The following is a 23,767-nucleotide window of genomic DNA, read 5'->3' on the forward strand; positions in this document are numbered from 1 at the left end:
TATACTGTCTGGGATATTTCTTACAGTGCCTTCTTTCGCTCTCCCTAGAGAATCTCATTTAGATAAGTTACATAGTTAGCCAAGCTATATAGCATGGTGATTAAGAATATGGGTTTAGATGTTAGACTTTGGTTCATATCCTGGCTTCTTAACTGGGTATATGACCCTGGAATTTAACCACTCTGAACCTCAGTTTCCTTACCTTTAAAATGGAGGTGACAAGTGTACTCACATAAGTAGGGATGAGGATTAAATGATACACATGAAAATGTCTGATATGTACCAAGCCTTGGGCAAATGTTTGATGGTTGTGATGGTGGTGATGGTGAAGATAATGATGCTGGTGATGGTGGGCTGTTTAGTAGACTTCTGTTCCCTTAGGATTTGATTCTTTTCCAGCTCTGGCCTCAACTTGATTGCTTTTCTCACAGCATTGGGATGTTCATCACAAAACTTTAATAGCAAAACCCCCTACATCTTCTGTAGAGTAAAATGATTCCATTTTGATAGAAAAAAGTTTCCTATAGTTACAAATTAAAATGTTAAAACAAATTTATTATAGTTTCTCTAATTTTAAAGTGTTGAGAAGTTATTGCTGTTGATTTTTAAGCCTCGAAAACCGTTATTTCCTTGACTTGACAAATCAAATCCAGTATTAGCTGATCTTCTAATACCACATCAAAGACCCTTTTAAAGTATTATATGAATCACTTAGAAAATATAAATAAGAAAAAATATCAGTATAAATCTTCATCCAAAGGTAACCACTGTAGAATGTTGGTGTACTTTCTTAAAATTTTTCTATGCGTACAATTTTGTTATTTTACATCATTTCATACTGTGATATATATTGGTATACTCTTTCACAGAAACCTATCCTTTAATTACATTTTTACTTTTATTGATTTCATTGTCATCTTCTAATCAAGTTTTATATATTTCCAGTTATATCACTGACTGAATCTTATGTTTTATATACTTACTTAATGTTATAGTATGTATATATTTATATTTTCTAGAAGTTTTCCTTGCCTCTTGTACTCCTCCCCCGAGCAAATGAGGTTTAGTAATCGTGCAGATATCTATGTATGTGTGGAAGTATAGGCATATGCTTATTTACAAAAGTGATATTGTGTTAAATATCAAACGGTTCTTTGAAACATCTTTTTCTCATTTTACAATACAACATGAATACACACTAGCTCAGTGAGTATGGATTTACTACATTCTGTTTAACAGCTATATAGCATTTCATAATATGGCTGAACCACAGTTTATTCAACCATTATTTTGTTAATGGACATTAAGGTTATTTTCAGGTTTTTCTGGATTTTGCTATAATAAATATTCTTAAACTTATAGCCATATGTAGTGGAGTTTTTGTGTATATATAAGAGCATCCCAGAAATAGGATATTTGGACCAGAGAGTGTGTATGTTTTAAATTTCAACAGATATTTCAGATCATTTTTAAAATGCTACAGGAATTTGTCTTCTCAAGTCTAATATATGAGTGGTGTTTTCTTCTTGCATCACCTGTATTAGTTATTATTATTCTTTTTAATTTTTGCAAAATGTTGGTGAACATATTACAATCATTTCTAATTTAAATAGCACAAAAGCATTTTTTTCTTCAAAAGTCTTGTCTTCACAGCTGAATATTATTCCAGTGAGAGGATATACCATAGGTTTTTATTAATTATTCTCCTTTTTGAATTGTTTAAAATTTTTTGTTACAATTAATAAGGTTATAGTAACACCTCTGAGCTGAAATTTTTTAGAAAAATATTTTAGAGTTTCCCTTAGGACAGATTTCTGGATATTCAGTTACTGGCCAAAGGATAATGATAATTTTTAGTTTCTTAAAATGTGTCACCAATAACTTTCTGAAAGGCTTGTATTATATTTTGCTGCCACTTATTCCAGTCACTCTTTCAGTTTACCTGCCCGTGGATGTGCTCCAGATAACCCATTGTCTGCATGTGAATGGAAGGAGCTTTTAAATATCTCAATCTGTGCTTTTCACACCCCTGTTTTATTCACTTTCACTGAAGCAAATAAACCCAACAGATTCTATTCTACTTTCTTAATTTTATTAAAAAGCTATTAAATCTTTTGAATATGTCTACTTCTTAGTATGCCACTGCTGTTTCTTTAGCTCAGCAAAAAGCCTTTTAAGCGGTCTTAACCCCAGTCTTAACCGTCTTCTAAGCTATTGTCCACCTTCTTTCCAGGATTTTTTTTCTAAAATGTAGATCTGATCATTGGTATTTCTGTATTTAAAACCAAAAAGTCACTCATAGTTCTCATAATTAATTCCACGTTTTATCTCTACAGCCTCATGTCTCTTTACTACTCTTTCCTATTCCAAAACTATTATCCCCCGTATCTCTGAACCTTTACAGTACTGGCTACCTTTTTTTTTTTTTTTTTTTTTAGATCTCAGCTTACATGGTATTTTCTCTTCTTATATCCCCAAACTCCCTGCTTTTCTACCCTCAAGGTTTGCTACCTGCCACTGCACTGTGCTTAATTTTGTCACAGTGCACTGTCATAACTTCTTCTTGGGTTGTCTGTAAACTCTCCCTCAGCTGTTAGACCATGAGCTTCTTGAAGCAGAGATGGTGTCTTGTTTATCCAAATGTTTCCAGGACCTAGCATGGTGCCTGAAATTGTTCAGTACTCAGTGTGTCTTTGTTGACTAATTGAAAACATTTTATAGACTTCTCATCACCTCTACAATGAAGTTTACTGGTATCAAAAGATTTTAATTATCTGTTTTGTATATTCACCTCCAGACTCATTGCCCACTACTTTCTGCTTTATAACCCTATATTCCATCCATTTTGGCTATGTGTGTTTTTAATGACCATATAGTGTTGTTTTTAACATCTTCATGCTTTTAAAACTTCTATTCCTTTTACTTGGAATGCTCTTTCTTCTCTCTCTTGGCAAACTTTTTCTCATTCTTTGAAACCTATTTGTTTCTCTTAGGTTGATTTGATTACTTTTCATCCTTTGGGATATAATGTGTACAGACTTCCTTTATAACATTTATCACAGCATATTGCAATTCTTTGTTTTCTTTTTTGTCTTCCCTGGTGGACTGAATCTGAATGAAATCCATGTCTTTGTCATTGTATCTACAATACCTAGTGTCTGTTACATTACAGATAATCAAAAATGGTGAATAAATGAATGTTTGAACTATGTAAAAAAAATTATTTTAGTCCATGGGGTACAAGAATATTTTAGAACCTAATAGCCTGATGTTATAAATGGTAATTTAAACTTAGCTCAAATGTTACACTTTATGGGTTTGATTGCCTGTGTGTCTTCTGGATTTATATATCAGAAGACAATTAAAAGATTGAATTTAGTGAGAAGCAAATAACTATGAGTATTAAGGGTATAATATTTTTATTTGAAGAAATAATATCTCAGGCAGACCACAGAAATCTGAAAATGGTAATACAGTATAGTATTATTCTTATTTTAGTATTTACAATCCTTTTGTGTAGTTGGAACCTGTCTAATACTTTTAATTCTACTAACATTGAAGTAGTATATTTTTATTTTAGTAATCATAGGCCGTGTTATTGATTTTTTCATAGAATTGATGCTGCTTGCATTTTTTTTCTATATTTGGAGGCATAATTAAAATATTTTTTACCCACTTTTTAATGTTTAATGAGAGTACTTTGGTATTTAATTTGATGTTTTTCAAATATTTTTACAGAGCAATAATTGTTAGAAAAATTAATCATAGCCAAAGATCTATAGAGAACCATGAAGAAACTTAATAAAAAAAATCAGTACATATATTCTGTCAATTTCCTTTTTAAATACTGGTAAATTCTTAACTGTCAAATTTAGTGTTTTGAAATTTGCAGGAATTTTTGATGTTGCTAAAACTCAAGGAAGCTGTATTTCTGTTCTATAGGAAATGAGCTAAAATTTTAAGGTATAATTAGAGTTTTCTTTTCAAGTTTAAAAAAATGCTTTTCCCCATTATCATTTAAATTTTACTGAAATTAATTTGGCTATAGATTTTTTTCCTTGAGTCCTATATAAGTAGAAATAACTGTAATCTATGTCAGTATGTATTTGTGTATATATGTATGTGTACATATTGGAGTTTCAGAAAGGAATTATTTAATGAGGAATGGTTAGTGTTTCAAAAATGTTACTGGCTTTAGATTCCTCTGTCATCAGTATGAAGTTCAGCTTATCCTTGTTTCTGATTTTGTGTATGTGGCTATGGAAATCACACATAAAGTTAGGTTTATCCTTTTTAGAAAATCAAATCAAGTATAACTTCTGTAATTCTGTCTTTATACGGTAGTGATATGATATATATACATATACATATATATGTATATATATAAATGTGCATGTGTATAAACATAAGATCATGGTAATTTTTTGGTTTTGTTTTGTTTTTGACCATTTTTTTCTTTCCTCTATGACAGAATATAGTTAAGTCAATAATATCTTGGTTTTGTAGCAAGACTGATGTGGCTGTTGAATCTTGAAGACCTTGCTAAAATTTAGTCATTAATTTAAAACTTAGTTGGGTTTTGGTATTTCAGAAGGAAAGACATATTTTTAATGAATGTATAGTTTACCAAGTTTGAATATATATGATGTTAAAAATATTTGTAAGATAATTTGATTTATTCTATTTGAACTTTCTGATGATCTATTTGAGGCTATTAGTAACTACCTGATCATTTTATAAGTATAAGTGATAGAATTTGTACTTTATAAACTATATTTAAGATATTGAAACTTTTGTATAGAATGGTGAATAGGTTACGGTTGGGGGTGGGGGAATTGGGAGAAAAGTACAATGTCCAGAACTTTAATTTCCATGCTTTTTAGTTTGAATTATTTTTGTTCATTGTAGTGTTTTCATTTTGTGAGCTTTCCTATGCACATACAAAATGTTTCTCCTCAGGCCCCCTTGTATTTGCTGGTCCTATTTTTATGAACCATCGAGAACAGGCTCTAGCCAGACTCAGATCCCATCCAGCACAGCTAAAGCATAAACGGGACAAGCACAAAGGTATTTGGTCTTCCTTATCAACTAGGTTGGATACCTTCCCAATTTCTTCCACTCATTTGAATTTTGTCTCTGGGAAAATGCACAAACCTAATTCTTCTACTTTGCTTCTATCATTATTATGTAGCCTGAGGAGAAAGAACATGCTGAAAGTATACTGTTTGTCAATGACGGTCAATCTTATTTTATTTTTTTGGTTAACTTTAATAAAAACAAGACATTTTACAGTGTATCATTTTCTTTTCCATTTCTTTTCAAATTTCATAAAGTTAAAGAAAGGTTGAAAAATAATTACTGCTTTCTATTTTATATTCTTTATTGTCTGCTCTTAGACAACTGCCATCTGGCATTTTGCAATCCTTTTTTCTTTTTTTAATGCTATTTATTTGCTTTAGAATTAACAAAATTGCTCCTGTCAATGTATAAAGTAATAATGAGTTGACTGCTATTATGCTTCTCCATTGTTTTAACATCAGAGTTTATATACTTAACACACCTGAATTATTTGATATTTGAGGTTTAAAAAGTGGTAGATGTAAGTAAAGAGTAAGTTGTGTAGACCTACTGTAAGTCCTCAGAAACTTGTCACAGGTCTGAACAAGTCTTCGAGTGACTATGAGTCTGTTTCTACATAATTCTTTGAGATACCAGAGTTCTGGATTAATAAAAATATTCCTAAAGGAAGATTGTTTTCCCTTAAACCTCAGATTATGGGTCAATAAGATCAGGAGAGAATTTAATGCAGAGAATTCATAAATTTACATGTAAATTCTGCCTAGAATCTTGGCATGTAAACCAGGAATTCTTTGGCTAGTACAACTTAGATTTACTATTTTCTTAAATGCCTGAAATTTTAAAATTACATAGAAAATTTTAAAATTACATACTCCATGTAGACAAATTAATGTTTTGTGTCTTTTTTATTTTTTTGCCAGCAAGGCTGTTATAGACTAATTTTATTTTTACGCTTTCCCGTGCAGTATATTATAATCAACTTCACTTTTATTTGCCTCTCTCCACCTATCAGTTTGCCACTCAAAGCAAAAATGCAAAACAGAACAGACAAACCCACCTGTTTTTAGTAAAAACATAAATAGAGCACTACTTAAGATGTATTCTGCAAAAATAAAAATTGAGAGTGTTTTAAATACAGTGTTATTAACCATAGTAAAATTTGTGATTGATTTATTTACTGGGTACTCTAACAAACCATAACTATTTAAATCTAAGAAACAATATTTGAAATATTCATATTTCAATAAAAATATAACTTTTTTAGGTCTGTATCAGTATCATATAGACAAACATCTTTGTTTTTTCCAGAATTTTTAAATGAAATGCTAAATGAAGACCAAGTTTACAAGTTTAAAAGACTTTTTATAGTATTACACTGATGAGCTATAGAAATTATTCAACAATATCTAGCCTTAATTCCATCTTGTCTGCCACAGGGTTACTTAGTGGGACTCTGTATATTTGTAGTAACGTCTTTGGAAGGATTTACTTTGTAGTATTATAGTATACAGCCTTTTTTGTCTTTTTAAATCATCAGATTGTATGGTTTTATAGAGTGAAACAACATCATCTCTTTACCACCAAAATGAATTTAAAGTGTAATTAATATTTTATCAAATGGTTTCCTATTTTATTTAGAGAGTATTAACTTACCACTCACTATACACCTGCAGATTGGCTCTCCATTACTCCCTTTGCATTCACTGTCCATGTCATTTTATTACCTCACCAGTCACTGCTTTTACTCTTGCTGCGTATAGTCATAGCCTTTTAATACGTTTTAAAATTTTTTTCCTACATACATTCTTTTCTATTCTTTTACCCTGTTTATCTTCCACTGAGAAATTCACTATATTAATTGCTATATTCTGTCTTATATTTAATTATGATGGTACAAATTGTAGGATAATAATGATTTAAATTTTTAGACTGTGACTTTTTTATGGGGGTATGTGGAGGGTAAGAACTGTGGATTTATTGTTAACAGGAGAGAGTTCTAAGATGGAAAGTTGGAGAGCTTCTGGCTGATTGGAGAGAATTCAGAGGAGGTCACGGAATCCATCCTATACAGGCAAATTTTGATTAGAGGCGAAATAAAGTATATAAGACTGAATCAATAAATATAACATATAATCCATATAACATACAGTATTCAAAAATGTAACCATAGACTATATTTCAAACAGTTACATGGATTAACATTTGTTTCAGCTATTCAGTGCCTTACATAGAAAAAAAGATGTTAGTTCACTACTCCTAGTTAGGGACATTTGAATTGTTCTGGAGAATAGTCTTGAAGTGGCTGATGTGAAAATCTGAAGGTGCACTTAAAAACATCTGTGTGTGATTTACACCTATTTTCTATAGAGAAATGGTGTGATGTAATGGAAGTATAGCCTTTTGGAATTAGGTCTTAGTTTTAATCCCATTTGTCATTTAGTAGAACTGTGTGGCCATTCTTAAATTTCTTAATCTCTTTGGTTTCAGTTTCCTTATTTGAAAAATAGGAATGATAATTCCTAACTGATTATGTTGATACGAAGATTAAATTGAAATTTGTTAAATATGTGATTATTTTTACAAAAGATTTAAGATGTCGACCATGTGGTGGTAAAATGCATGAGCCTTACTTTTGATCAAATTCTAAAACTGCTTTGCCATTTACTACTTTGGGCTGGTTACTTAACTCCTCTAAGCCTTGGTTTTCCCAACTGCAAAATGGAATAACAATTCCTATATCATCGGATTATTATATTGATTAAAGAAAGCAACAATAGTGAATATTGATTGAGCACTTTTCATACATTATTTTTCACTTAATCTGCCTAAGACCTTTTTGAGGTAATGTACCATTGTTGCCATCTTATAGTTGGGAAAGCTAAAACTTAAGAAGGTCAAGTGTCCAGTTATCATAAAACTAGCAAATAGTAGAGCCAGGATTCCAATCCAAGTCTCTTAGGCTCCAGTGCCCAAAAGCACTTATCCACTGTGCTGTTTAAATTCTCAGTGTTTAGCACAGAGCACATGCTTAGCATATTGTAATTGCTATTGCTTTGCTGTTTTAGTGATTTTGCTCAAAGTACTCACTGTGTTCTCTTACATTCAGTGATATGCATGCCAATAAGATTACCCAAAAAGTGTAGATTTAAATAAAAATTAAACTTCAAAGTTAGAGTCTTTTAGATACTGAATCCTCTTTTATCTATGTGTGTACACAAAAATGCATAGTGTTTATACGTAGAATATTTTAGATACATATCTATCAAAACTTTACAGCTATCAGTTTCAATATCACATGATATATGTATGAACATACTTATATTAGGGAAAATAAAGATATACTTATACCCAAAATGGCCAATTATAAGAATATTCAGATCTAATTTTCCTACAAATCTGAGATTAATTTGATTGCTGCTCATTAACACTTTACTGAATAATTAGCTTGAGCAGAATTAATCTTGCTGCATTTTACTTCCTGATTCTTGAATTTACACTAAATTTTTGGCTGCTTATTTAGGTACCTTTTTTCTTTGATAAACTTTTATAAATTGTACTTGATTTTTTTAATTGACATCAAATTCCAGATACAGCCATATATTTTTAAAATTCTGTCACTGCTGCTGCTAATGATCAAGAAACTCATCCCTGTTTTTTTCTTATAATATTTTTACCATCTGTGATAATTACATTATTTCATATAGATACAGATTTGTTTAAATGAACTTGAACAAAATGTTGCTATTATTTTTATCTCTAAATAATAGCTACTCTTCTTTTAATCACTATGATTTTAATCAGTAAATTACTAGGTTTTTTTTCCCCTCCTTCCCTGATGCTATGTCTCCATTGTGGGATTTGTATCTATATTTAATCTCTGACTCAAGGGAGAGGGCAAAATGCCAAATTCAAAGGTAAAGCTTCTAACTAGGCATCAGTACACTTATGTAAAGTGGAATTACACTTGTAACATTGAATTTAGTTAGGCCTGGCACAGACATATGAACACAATTTGTTTTCTATGTTAAAACAGATTTGGTTTTAATAATTATATATTTTTACCTATTGAGTTAAAGCTATAAAATTTCTATATATCTGTCGTCTTATTTAAATAGTATTTGGAAGATACTTACTCCTTTATGGATAAGCCCTCGTTTGTATTTAACCTTTCCACTGTCTTTCTAAGCTGAGGCGTTTTTGAACTAAAAATATATTGTATTTTGGATGGAGTGACATTAAATGTTGGCATTTTTTTAATCCATCCATTCTTGCAGATTTTATTTGGCAAACCCACATTAGATAATTTAGCAGAAGAGGAATCCTATTCTTTATCCTATTATGGTAAAGCCTCTCACTAATTCAGAATTTTTGATACTTCAGATACAGTATTTGTGATTTTTTTTTAATAAAAAATTCAAAATAACTTCTTCCTCTGAATTTTCAGGGTCATACTTATAAGGGGGAACCTGTCTAAAATCACTAGCTTTTCAAACCAAGGGCTCAAGAAATGAAGGATTCCTTCAACGTGCCTTCAACCTCTGGGTCCAGCAATTAATTCTTGTATGTTAAAGGACTTTTATGTTTATGGTACATTTTAATGTAATACAGGTCTATCTTGAATTGTAATTAGGTAGTCACATTTTATTTATTGTAGCATTTAGTTTAATCTATAATCTGTACTGCAAGAAGGTAATAAACTGAATTTTTGCTTAAATGTTCTGTAATTAAGACCTTTTCAGTAAGTCATATAGGTCAACCTATTTCAAATTAGTAAGGTTTTACTGCCCTAGTGTTGTAAAAAGTTTTAAATGTTTAAAGTTTTTGAAGTGCTGCAGTCATTTAGTTATAGAAATTTAAGTCATAATTTAGGCCAATTTTATCTTACTGGGATATTATCAAAGGTTAGAAATTTTAGATTGAAAAAAAAAAAGGATAGTGTGAACATGAATTATTTGATGTTCTGTTTCACATTGTAAAATGGGTAATGAAAAAAACAGAATTATTTAAAAATGTGTGTCTGTAGTTACATATCTGCATATTATACACACTTGTTTGTATTTGCTGTACCACAAGTGAGTAGTTTAGACTAGCTGACCTGAAATTCCTTTAAGATTTACATTTAGTCTGTGTGTAAGGAATTTGAATCTTGATGATATAGAGGTCATAATTTCATTGATGTATAGTTTTAGACCAAGAAGAACAAGTTGCCTCTCTTATTTACATATTCCAAACTAAAGTTGTTATATTCTGGAATGTGTTTTTAAATGTTATCGTTAGAATGCCAGAATATTCAGTGTCAAATGTAGAACCTAGGGGTGGAAAGAAGGCCTTAAAGCCAGCTTATGAAAGGAAATTATAAAAAGAAGAGAGGAGGAAAGAAGGAATAAAAGTAGAGGACTTGGTTGAGAGTTGTAGTTGGGGGCCAGAAGACCACAAAGCCAAATGGCTGATGGGCGAGGTGGGACAAAAAAATAAATCAAAGGAAACCATTGAACTGCTGGATAAAACTGTTTGGTCTTCGTACATTTTTTTGAAGTTCAATTGAGTTTGGTAGTACTGGTGGACAGCATAGCCTTACTAAGATGTGTTTGGGAAATCTAAGTCATTTGTGAGTAAACTAGAAATCTTTTTTTAAATGGCTAGCACTAACAGCATCACTAAGTTTAAAATAATAGTTAAATGACTTTGCATGCAGTTATTTTTTATGCAGACTAAATTTTCCCATATAAACTATTACATTTAGAATTGTGTTATTTCTGTAACTTAATGACCCATTTACATTACATAACTGATTAGCCTAATAGGTTTATCCATAACCAAGTCTTATCTGTGTTTTTATTGAGTTAGTGATACTTGCAAACAGCAGTATATAGTGTATCTTTTCAAAATTGCTTCTTTGCAGGTAGATTCTTGATCTATCACTTCTAACAGCTGCAGATTCTTCTTGCTTGTTCCTTTTAACATTTTCTCTTGTTTTTCCATAGTAAACTGATTTAAAATTTTATATTGAAGATGAACAATGGCTTAATTACAAATATAACACTTACAGATGGAAGTGGAGAACGAGGAGAAAAGGATGCAAGCAAAATCACAACATATCCTCCAGGCTCTGTGCGATTTGACTGTGAGCTCCGGGCAGTACAAGTCAGCTGTGGATTTCACCATTCAGGTAGCAGCTGGAACTTTAGGGTATAACTGCATTTTTACAATTGTGCTAATTAACCTGTTTGTTTAGTTTTGACACATGTGATCTGTTAACAGTATGTTAAAAGCTATAGTGTGGCAGTGTCTCTCAAATCTATGGAAGTGTCATATTTATTAAAGAATCTCTTTTAAACTATGGCATGACTGTCTAGAGATCTGACATCTAATCTGTCTTCTGATGGACTTACTTTATAATTCAATTTATGAAATTCCTGAAGATAAAATAATTTCTGAAATTCCTTTAAGTCTAATTCTGTGATTTTTTTAGAACCCGGTCACATATTTTGTTACTCTTCAATGAGAAATGTGCATCAACAAATTTATTTTCTTAAAATGTAGAAAATGTTTAAATTCCTACTAAATTGTTGACATTTGGGATATAGCTTAGGTTGTATTATTCAACCTTTATAAAAATAAAATGTTAATTCTTTTTTGATATTCAGTATATTTCCTTGTATAGATGAATCATTAACAGATATTAAAGTTCTAACAAACATAGCATTGATGTTGTACATAATTGTTCAGAACTCAAATCTATGAACCTATATAATTATCCTAGATAGGAGAGAACAATATTTTGTATGTAGTTACTCATTATAAAACAATTTTACAGTTGACCCAAACCAATATTTTATTGAATACTAATGTTATTGAATGGCATTTATAAGAATTTGAAAGTATATATTAAGAAAACATTATGTATTTTATAACCCACAAAAATATTTTTAGCTTTTTGAGAACTAAAATTGTATTTATTTCTCATTAAATGTAAGTTTGTGCTTCAATTGCCTATTTTTAATGGCTCTGTACATTTTAAATAGTGAAAATTACACTGCTTTCAGTATAGTTGTGATATAATATGTAATGCATATAATGAAAAAGTAAAGCTCTGGATCTTGGTTTCAGTGGTTTTAATGGAAAATGGAGATGTCTATACATTTGGATATGGGCAGCATGGGCAGCTCGGACATGGGGATGTCAATTCCAGGTACTTTAACTTTTTATGTGAAGATGTTGAGTTGTTTCTTTTTTTTCTTCTTTTCTTTCCCTTTTTCCCTTTTTCCTTCTAAATGTATATTTCTGTACATTGAAATAGTATTTATACCACTCTTTTGCAAAATATGGCCCATAAATTATTGGTGGTTCTTAATTTTTTGGTTGAGTGCTTTTGTAAGGATAGATGATTTTGTAGTTTCAGGAGAAAAGTTGATTTACATTTTATACATTTAAAATGTAAAGGTGATTATCATTATAAAACCTTACTGTATTCTTAAGAATTAATATCTTTTTAAAAGCTGTTCATGGCAATAGAAAACACAGTGAATTTCCCCAAATTGCATTTTAATAAGTCAGCAGTGAATCTATACACATTCCTTGATGTTATCTGTTTTGAAATTTTAGTCTAATATTAACATGAAGCTCTTGAAGCTTTGGAATAATTTACAAACCAAATCTAATGGTCACTCATAGAAACTGTTTTGACTTACCTGGAATAGTGAAGAACTAACATTGATAGAGATTACTAGACATTTTTTAATATCCATTCTTCCCTACTTATTTGGTAGTAGAATTTTAGTTGATGACATGACCATGTAGCTGAAGACTGTTTTCCCACCTCCATTGTAGCAGGATATGGCTATGAACTAAGTGACGTATGTAGCTTTGGAATCATGCTGTTAAAGGGAAAGAGGGGTACCCTTCCATTTCTCCCTGTCCCCTCCCAGCTTGCTGCCTGGAATCCATACATGATAGCAGAAGCTGGAGAAGTTATCACAGCAATCATAAGTTGGAAACATATGTATGAGAATGACAAGGTAGAAATAGCATGCGTCCTCAATAACATGGAACTGCCATATCAGCTCCTTATAATTGGGTTCTTACCTGGGAGAGACATAAACTTCTATCCTGTTCAACTCCTTGTTACTTTGCTTTCATTACAGCAGCTGAATCTGTATCTGCTTAATACAGTAAGAGTGCTTTTGGTCAAAAGTATAGAATATCCATCTTTGTTAGTTCAGATCTTCCAAGAAGAAGATGCTAAGACAGAATTAGATGTGCAGGGGGTTTATTGGGAGGAAACTCCTGTGAAAGATGAAGGAAAACAGAGCAGGAATAGGCAGGGAGAACCTTCAGACCCGGTGTAGCTCTGACCCCTGTGAAAGGAAAGAACGATGGGGTGGGAAGAGTTAGGTTACAGTGCAGTTCTGAGAATGTTTTAGTCAGGCCACTGGGGTGTCCTCAAGCCACGGTTGCCTTTGGCTGAGTCCCAAATTGGGCAGGATGTGCCACTGTTCATAACCTTTTCTGTACTCAGTCACAGGCTGGTAGTGTCCCAGGGTAAGATTGGCCTTGTGGGTGTAAAGGAACAGTTTCTAGGCTCTCAGTCATTCATGAAGGTCATCTTGAAGATCTGAGTGATCCACATGTGTGGCCGCCCCACCATTGAAACGGAGTTTATTTAATAAAGTCTGGAGATTTTAGGGCAGCTTCAGGCTAGGCTTGACTGACCAATTCAGTTTACCACAGAACCTCTATTCGTTTTGACTCTTTGCTCTACCTTATTCTTCCTTGTGGTCACAGAATACCTGCCAAAATCAACTGGACCTTTATGTTTCTCATTCACATAGCAGTGAACCCCTTCAGTCATTAAATAAAGTTCAAAATTTTCACTGTATTCTGAAATCACTCCATCACTGTGACAGGGATGGAATTATGCCATTTACATAGTAAAGACCAGTGATTCTTAATCCTGGTTGTATGGTGGAAATACTTAGAGAACTTCAAAAATACCATGCCTGGATTCTAAGAATCTAGAATTTCTAAGATACGTTTGTTGGGAGACTGGTGTCAGAGGTGGGAGGTGAAGGTGGTAAGGGCAGTACTGGATGTAATGCCAGCATCAAAGCTTTTTTCTAAAAGTTCTCCACAGTTTCGTGTGCATCCAGGATTAAGAACCACTGTCCATCCCTAGAAGGCGGGGTCAGACCATTTGCAGTGCACACAAAATGGGGATGAAAGGAATGTCCTTAGTTATTGGATGATTGAGGTATCATTGAGTTGAACTTCTCACTAAAAACACAAGTGCAGCATATATTTGACACTTGTCAAGAGGTATATAAAACTGTCACAGTCCTAATGATAAATGTTGTACTTGGAAAGAGAGCAGAAGGTCTTTGATGGAATTACTTTATTGACACTTGGATATTATAGGATGTTGGATATGACTGAATATCAGTGGGTTTGCCAGGTTGAGGAATTACCATCACAGGCATCAGAAGGCAGCGGATACTTTACTTCACATTCGAATGACCTCACTCGTATGCAGAGACTGAGACAGGACTTGTGATTTGTATGGAGAAGAATTTGGGAACTTTTTATTCTGTTTTTTACTGAAGACTCATGACACAGAAAGAGAGAAAGAGGGTTGATTATCATCATCATCATTGCTGTTGTTATTTAGCTGACAGTTTTCTTGCAAGTCATGACACAAACTGGGAAAGATGTGTTACAGTTAGACATGACGGAGCATCAGTCATGTGTGCAGCAAGGCGGACACATCTTCACAAATCAGATGCTGCACTTGGATAGCATTCCCCAGAAAAGGACTGGCAAATAGCTGTATTTCCTGGTCTTGACTGAGTGGGAGGGAAGTAGTGAATATCTTTAGCGATAATCAAACAACAGCCCCAAGGTGACTGCAGTGTGAAGAACAAATGGCTTAAGCACAAGATCCTGCCATGCCACATTGAGGCTGTTGAAAGGGAAGGATCTCATGTCAACTTCTAAAATGAAGAGGTTACTTAAAACACTGCCTCCTGTCCTGATTATCAAGCAGGGAGCACCATTCCTTGACTTGCAGTGACTTGCTCAGGTGATGGTATCATAGCAATATGCCAAGTATTTTTATAGCTTGAATATGTTATTTTCACAGACTGAGGCAGCTTTTAATGTAGAAAATAAATTAGTTAGATTTTCATAAGGAGAGGAAACTCTGGTAGGATTTGTTTTAACTGCCGGAAGTTGTTCTTTTCCAACATGTGAATTTTTTCTCCTGGTTCCATTGATGGAACTGTAACTGGAAGGCTGATTCCATGTGGTGTGAGGAGTGCTAAGTTGGGTGACACAGTGAAATAATGCCTGCACACTATGCCTGGGGGATTAAACAAAAACCAGTCAAGACCGTTTGTGTCATGAACACTCTAGTCACCCTGTTGTCTGGATCTGTGTGGGACTTGGAAGGCAGGAGTCAAGAACTGTTAGGAATTCCAAAAGGAACTGACCATGTGTACATGGAGGAAAAATCCCAGGAGGAACAAAGCCTCAATAGCATGCATATTAATTAACTACCACAAAGCAAAACATTTACAGATATTTAGCTGAGATAAAGTTGGAGGGTACATTTTTAAAGTTTCTAGTAATCAAGTGCTTTTAACCAGAATTTATTGTATAGTACACATTAATAATGTGTGATTGTTGGAAGGTAAATATTGTACATGTGATAAAGGTAGAAAAATGTTATTGATAGTCTCTTTATTTAGTGTGTTGACTTGTAGAATGACTCAGTTCAGTCTCTGGTTTGGCCCTGATTATATCACTTGGTGTCTGTATGACCTTGACCAAGTTACTTAACTTTCCAGTGTCTCAGTTTCTTCCTCTTAAACAGAAGTAAGTGTCTTTCTCTCAGATGGTTTTTGTGAGAATTCATTGAGATGATGTAAGTTGTTTACTTAGCACATGACCTAAGCCATAGTGAATGCTCAGTAAGTGTTAGCTGTTGCTGCTTTTTAAAGTGAATGTCAAAAAGCTTCTGAGGGCTTGTTTACATTCATTCATGACATGAGTCTACTAACCCTCTTTTTTGTTTATTTTCTTCTTGAATCTCTGAATTCCAAATTCTTTAACTATTTTCAGTAAACTTATATCTGGATATTGGGAAAGGACTATATAGTTTGGATGCTCTTATCCCCCCTTTCCCAGTGGAATTTTATTAATTTTTGTTTCTGTGTTTTCACCTTTTTCTTGCTATCTTCCTTCTGCATTAATATTCTACACAGTCATGGTGTCTGGAACCATTTAGACAAGGTTCAAATCTTTGCTTCATCTCTTACCAACATGTGACTATAATTTCCTAAGCCTTAGTTTAAATATGAGATTGTTAAAGAATTAATATAGTGTCTGTAAAATGCCTGGCATGCATACACATATACACATAATTTTCCTTTTCTGTTCTTCCTTTACCAAATAATTTAATAAGTGGGCCCTAGTATCGTGAAAAGAGTTCATTAGAAGAACTGCCACCAACTCTGGGAAAAATCCTTTTTAAGCATTTCGTATGTACCTATAGAGTCATGTCATTAACTAATGATGCATTTTATGTGAAAATGCTTTGTGGACTGCAGGCAAGTAAACAGTTGTAGGAACTTTCCCTTTAATTCCTCGTTTGAATCAAATGAACATTTCTGTGAGGGCGTTAGTTCACCATGTAGCCCTTTGACGTGGTAGTTGTTTATTTGCCAAACTCCTTGTACTTTAGAGTTGAGAACCACTTAACTTTCACTGCTCTTCCTAGCCGTGTTACTGTATTCTCTAGTAAAACCCACTGCTCTTTTGAGGCAAGAGCCATTCTGCTCTCTTCCTCTTTTATTACCTCCCTTTTAGTCACTGCCTGTCATACATTGAAAATTTATTATCTGGCTCACAGCGTTTTCCCAGTCTGAGTCTTGTCACTCTCGTGAATGGTCCCATATGGTGTAGTTACCTTGACACCCTTAGATCTAGTGAATTTATTTCCACATTCCTGGTGGTCATTCTCAGGACCCATCTCGGATCTAGCATAGCTCCAACTCTGAATTCTTAAATTTAAACAACCCATAGTCTGATGACAATTTCCTTTTCTGTTTCTTAGCTTTACTTGACTTGACTTGGTCTTTGACTTTATCAGTACTTCATTCCCTACAGCCCTATACTTTCTTCGTCTCTTTCACTCATTTCACTTTATTTCCTACCCAAGTTAGAGATTGCCATTTATTCTCTTCACCTATTTTCTCACCAGTTTTCTCAGTTTTCTCACCCCCTTGGTCTTGATTCTAAGGTAGAGCAAAACTTCAAGCATGCATCAATCTACCTATGTTTCCTTGTCTAACTAAGGCGTCTTGAAAAAATTAATCACACTTGTACAGATTGTTATGATGTCCAGATTCGAACAGTCCTTCTACAGTAGGCAATAATCCTTCTGTTTTTGTAGTTTTGAACTCTTTGGTTTAAGACCTTTGGGGAATTTTATGAAAGATACTGGCTGTCTCCAGAAAAACAGACATAAGAATATACACATAAAAGTTGACTTACAAACTTAGGAAGTTCACGGATCTCCTGACCCTCACTCATAGACTTCCTAGAAGTCATTTGGATCTGGGTTAAAAACTCCTGGCCTAGGTATTTATTTCTTCCATCCACCATCATGTCCTTTCCATAATCTTCAAATTCTCTGCTCACCCATGTCTGTCTTCCTCTCAGCACTTCACCTCTACTCACATTACAACAAAAATAAAAACATTAGATGGGAAGTTCTTCAGCCCACCAGCTCTGCAAACCTGCCTGCGTTCCTCCTGCTGCTTTGATCCTTCTTTATGTTACATTGAAAGAGGGGCCTGTTCCTGTCTGTGCTGTGAAACCTTTCTGACTTTTCCTTAGGAATCTAGTTCTGTTTCTTGTCTCCTCTTTGAACCATATCTGTTTATCTTTCCGTACTCTTTTAAACTTCTATAAATCTCTGTCATCTTGGAAAGGACACAGCTTCTCCTTCAGCTCATCTTCCCTCTAACTGTTGGTTTTCCTTTCTTTTTCCCTTTTGTGCTGAGATTTTTTTTTAAGAGATTTTGCATAGTCTCTGACCCCACTGTTAATTCTTCATCTGCTACATAGTATTCTGTGTACATCCACTGAAGAGACTTCTCTCCAGAGGTCATTTGTTCCTGTCTCTAGAGGATTCAGCATGCACATTATTTCCCCCTTCTCGAAATGACTCTCTTCACACCACATTTTCCCAGAGTTCATTCTTCTTTGTGTCCTGGATTTTTATGAGCTCTTCTTCCTCTTATCATACCTAAAACATTAGAAGAGAATTACATGAAAATTAGAATCTCTTCTTTTCTCTCTTTGTCTTCCTGGATCTCATCATTCTCATAGCTTAAGTGAACGTTATATCCCCATCTACTGTGTTGCTTAAGCAAAAAACCTTCCCTGCCCCACATGAGTCATTGCCAAAGTCTGGTCAGTCCTGTTCCTTACAGAGCTGTCAAGTCCTTTCGTGCCTTTCAATCCACACTGTTCCTAGTTCAGGCCTTAATCGTAACTCACCAGATTGTTGTAATATTTTCTTAACTAGGTTTCTAGGTGCTAGTCTTGCCTCTTCCCAAGTCATTTTTCATTGCAACCTGAATAATCATTAAAGATACATTATACATAATTTTTAAAAATTTGAAGTATTGTAATTATATTGTCTCAAAAACAGAGGTCTCCTATTATGTGTGGACTATTTCTACAGTGATGATTATTCTCATAGATAATGATTACTAAAGGTGGTTAATAAATGGTAAATGAAGTGATATAAGGATGGTTGCAAGGACAGATGTGATGGATATAAGGATGCCATTTATCATAATAGTTACCATTTATTAATTGTTAACTGGGTACCAGACACTGATCCAAACACTTGCCATATATGAGCTTCTTTATTGTTCACAGAAACCCTATAGAGTAAATACTGTTTGGGATTATCTCCATGTAATAGAAAACTGAAGTATGAAAAGGATGAGTAACTTGCTCAAAGCCATGGTCATGTTGCTAATACGTGGTGGAGCTGGGTGGTCGAGCTCTGGAGCCTGAGCTTGTAGCCACTGCTGCATTGCCTCTCACGGTGCTACATTCTAATTCATTCACTACTGCATATGTTAAAATCTAAAATTACAGTTAAATGAAAAGCAGTAGAAAAGAAGACATAAAATTAATTGTTTCCTATTGTTCTTAGACTGAATCCCTGTTCAATGCATAATTTCAATTCAATTATCAGTGCATAATTTTTATTTCATCCAACAAATATTTATAGAGATTTCTAACATGCCATTTACTATAAAAGGTAAAAACAAATTTTTCTTTTAAAACAATGGTAGCACCAGCCTTTCAGAAAAAAATAAAAATTATGTGTCCATAATTAGGGTAATAAATTCAAGGAAATCTTTTTAATAATTTCCTTGAAGTCAGTGATTATGTCTTTTTCATCTTTGTATACCTACCACATAGGATGGAGACAGGCATCTAGAACGTAAATAAATGTTTGCTGAATATTCTTATTAGTACATTTTATCTCTTCTGTTTTCTTTTATTGCATTGTTTATTGTTTTTTATTTCAGTTGGGTCTTGTAAGAAATTGACTTAATTTTTTTTTTTTTTTAACCTAGGGGATGTCCCACTCTTGTTCAAGCATTGCCAGGCCCTAGCACACAAGTTACTGCAGGCAGCAACCACACGGCAGTACTTTTAATGGATGGACAGGTCTTCACATTTGGAAGTTTTTCTGTAAGGAATTTTTTAAGCATTAATAATATTACATTGTACCATTGCCTTGCAGTTTGTCTACATTAGCTATTTTTTCTGGTTTCAGTGAAATTCTTGTATTATAATTATTGCATATGCATATTTCCTGTCTCCACATACAACATACACAAATCCTGAAAGATTTACTTTGAAATTATTTTCTTCTCTAGTGTAGCATAAGAATTTATTAAATTTAACAGCTGTGTTAGAATTGGACATGTTTATTCCGGTCAGAGTCCATTAAGCATTCAGTAGAGCTAATTCTGTCAATTGAAAGCTTATTTCCCAACTAGCTTGTAAAGAATCATTTTTCTTAACATGTAGAATTATTTCTATTTTAGAACTCTTTGAAGGCCTGGTTTTCTTGTTAGATTTGTTTGAAGTTATAGTTTCCTTTTTCCTTTCCTTCTCTCTCGCTCTCTGCGTCTCTCTGTCTCTTTGCCTGTCTGTTTTACTTTCTGTCTCTTTTTGCCAAAGCTTGAAAGGAGTGAAACTGCTCTGATAATTGTCTATAGTTTGGGCGTAGTACAGATCAAGGAAAAGCTTCTTAAGACTATGCTAATAAACCATCTGTGATATGTGTAACTATTTAGAACCCTGTAACTTAAGTCTCTGGGATGTAATTTGCAATTCTTGATTTTTAAAAAATGTAAATGTGAACTTTAAAAAACATCTCTTATCTGGAATGATTTTAAGCTTATAGAAAGTTTACAAAATATAAGAATAGTACATAAAATACCCATACACTCCTGAGCCAGATTCACCTATTGGTAGCATTTGATCTGTTTGCTTTATTGTTAGTACATTCACGCTCTCATTCTCTCTCATGTACTCTGTGTGTGTGTGTGTGTGTGTGTGTGTGTGTGTGTATAAGACTTTTTTTCCTTGAATTCTTTAAGAATAACTTGCATACATTATGATCCTTTACTCCTAAACGCTTTAGTTTGTATTTTGTCAATTAATCAGATAATTATTTTTTGGCCTTTTTCCCCCTCCAGTCTAGAATCAGTCATTGTATTTACTTGGCATGTGTCTTTAGTTTCCTTTAATCTGTAACGTTTCCACATCTTTTCTTTGTCTATTATGACATTGACATTTTTGAAGAGTATAGTACTTAAAAAAATGTTCCTCATTTTTGTTTCTCTAGTATTTCTTCATGTTTAGATTCAGGCTGTGCCTTCCAGGCCAAAATGCCATGTAATTGACATTGTGTCCTTCTCAGGGCATCACATCTGGAGACATATAAATAATGCCCACCTGCCCCTCACTGGTGATGTGAATTTTGATCACCTGTAAAATGTTTGATTTCCCTACTGCATAATAAGTATTTTTTTCCCTTGAAACTAATAAGCAATCTATTGGTTGACGATCCTAAGAGAATTTTAAGATACCTGCTTCTCATCAAAATTTCCTTCTAGATTTAGCATCTATTGATCATTCTTGCCTGAACCAGTTTTTACTGTAATGGTTGCAAAATGATGATTTTTTTCCAACTCCAGCACCTCCTTACATTGACCGGTCAGCCCTTTCCGTTTTACTGTGTGCAGCCTTCATTTAATATTTGTCTATCTTCTTATTGTTGGTATAGACACATGTTTTTCTGTTTTCTTCATTACTGTACTTAATTATTTGGGTACTTGGATTGTCTCAGATTTGGCCAGTGGGACTCCCATCACGCTGGCTCCTATGTTCTTGTGACATGCCCCTTCATTTCTTTTTTGAGTATTTCGTACTTCCTGGCATAACAAGATGTTCCAGGCTTATCTGTGTGAGCCCTAGAATCTTCTTTCTCTAAGAACCTTAGTTGTTTTTAGTGGAAAATAGTACTAGACACCATCTGAGGACTTGATGTATTCAGTGCTGCAGGTGTCTTTGCATCCTCAGTATACATCTATGTGCATATACACATATGTATATGTATTTTGGAAATCATGAGCCCACACCAGTACCTCTAATTCCAGTCCATTCCCACAGGGTTCTTTCTTCCCCAATCCCATTCCATACTTAGGTCCCTTCTTCCACAGTAAGAATCCTGGCTCCCAGCAGTATCAAGATATTTATTTCTCATTCACTCAGTTCTAAAATATGTCTAAAATAGTTTTGTATTTGCTTTGCCTAAACCACTATAAAAGCAAACTCACTAAAAAGGGTTCAAGATTTGTGGCTCTTGCCCCTGCCCCCTCTCATGTGTGTCCTACCCCAAGACTAAAGGTACAGAGTCAGATTTTCTGTTCATAGTACACACAGTACATACACATACAGGCTCTTCTGCACTTTGCCTTTTCACTTTACTGTATCTCCTAGAAATTGTTCCTTATGAGTTCATAGAAATCCCTAATTTATATTTTACATTTGTATAGTACATTGTGTATATGTATTGTACTTTATTCAATCACTTTCTTTTGCTTGGACATTTAAGTACTGTCTAATATTTTGCAACAATAGCAGTGAATCTTATTGAAGGTGTATATTCGAGGTAAACTTTCAGAAGATTGCTGAGTTGAAGGTTAATACCTATGTAGTTTTGTGCCATATTAACGGTTTCCCTCTGCTTTACATTCTCACCAGCAATATATGAGAGTGTCTGTTTCTCCACAGCCTTGCCAGCAGAATGTGTTGTCTGTCATACTTTTTACTTTGTGTCAGTCTGACGGGTGAGAAATGGTTCTGCGTACTTTGAAGCCTTTTCCTGTGGTTGACCCTGGGAACATTCAAGTCAGCCTATGTTTAGCATTTTTACATTAAGGTTCGGATTTCCCCATTTAGGGAATGATCTTCCAGTGCTTTTTCTCTGTTCTCCATCTTAAGCCACCTCTTTTGTGCTCTGCACCCCCTGCCTCCCCAACCCCATTCCAAGGCTGGCAGAGGCAGGTGGTAGAGAAAACTTTTGGAATTTGGTTTTTCCTCTGGTTGCAGGTAACTCAAAGGTCCTGAGATCTGCTCTTTCCTAATACTGCTGAAGGCTTGAGTCCTTTGTGGTTTTCTTTGCTCTTTTTTTTTTATGTTGTTTTGGAGGGAGTGGTAATATTTGAAATGAGACAGCCTCTAGCTCCAGAAAGCCTGGTAGTGAGCATCTATGAATTTACACGTGGCTTATTTATACCCACGTTCTGAATCTCGTGGGGCTGTCTAAGCATCCGTCATGTTTGGGGGCTGCTTTTCTTCACTTTAGTTGCTTGTTAGCAGGAGAATAGATGCTTATTTCAGTAATCAATAAAAAGTATAGTTAACTTCTTTTTCCTCCAACATAATATATCCCTCAATATGATATACACATTTTTATGCTATTGTTATTACTATTTTTTTGTCAAAAAATGAGGACAGACATTGAAAGAAGCTGAGAATACACACTGAAATGTTTGACTTCTTCTCTAATCATGTGCTTGCCACTTTTCCCTCCCTTGATTCAACCAAGGGTTTGAAGCTCTGTTGCTTTTTCAGTCAGTTTGTGACTGTGTGTTTTTGTTTTTGTTTTAATTTTTCCAGGTGGGTAATTAGGTTTACTTACTTGTTCATTTAATGGAGGTACTGGAGATTGAACCCAGGACCTCGTGCATGCTAAGCATGTGTGCTGCCACTGAGCTGTCCCCCTCACCCTTGTGACTGTGTTTTTTGCTGTGGTGTTGAAGGAGTGGTAGAACTCACTAGAAACCTGGTAGCCGAGTGAGAATTTAGCCAGACTGCATGCAGTGCTCCAGGGTCCCTTGTTCTTCGGGGGTTTTGCAGTGGTTTCTCGTTCCCATTATTGTAGTTAACCCTGGGTCCCGCCATGCAGCATTGTCTGCCCTCCAGCGGGTTTTGGAAGGGGAATGCTGTGAGAGAGAGACAGCTCCTGAGCCAGGGCTGGGTGAATATTTACCAATCTGACATCAACATTCTTTTACAGCTACTG

At 34.1% G+C, this 23,767-nt stretch overlaps 1 protein-coding gene across 12 annotated transcripts in view; it reads left to right on the forward strand.

Moving 5' to 3' along the window:
• The window catches only part of MYCBP2 (MYC binding protein 2), a 226,062-nt gene that overhangs the window by 64,734 nt on the left and 137,561 nt on the right, over positions 1-23,767 (forward strand). For 6 of the 12 annotated variants that reach the window (XM_032496842.1, XM_032496837.1, XM_032496840.1 and 3 more), the window contains 4 exons: positions 4,960-5,067; positions 11,129-11,248; positions 12,190-12,271; positions 19,740-19,857. In XM_032496842.1, coding sequence (XP_032352733.1) covers positions 4,960-5,067; positions 11,129-11,248; positions 12,190-12,271; positions 19,740-19,857 — 428 coding nt within the window. Of the gene's footprint in view, positions 1-4,959; positions 5,068-9,523; positions 9,640-11,128; positions 11,269-12,189; positions 12,272-19,739; positions 19,858-23,767 lie in introns of those variants that run through there. The other 6 variants (XM_032496847.1, XM_032496841.1, XM_032496845.1 and 3 more) reach the window with 6 other exon arrangements.

This window comes from Camelus ferus, chromosome 14 (assembly GCF_009834535.1).
Source record: "Camelus ferus isolate YT-003-E chromosome 14, BCGSAC_Cfer_1.0, whole genome shotgun sequence".
Classification (NCBI taxonomy): domain Eukaryota; kingdom Metazoa; phylum Chordata; class Mammalia; order Artiodactyla; family Camelidae; genus Camelus; species Camelus ferus.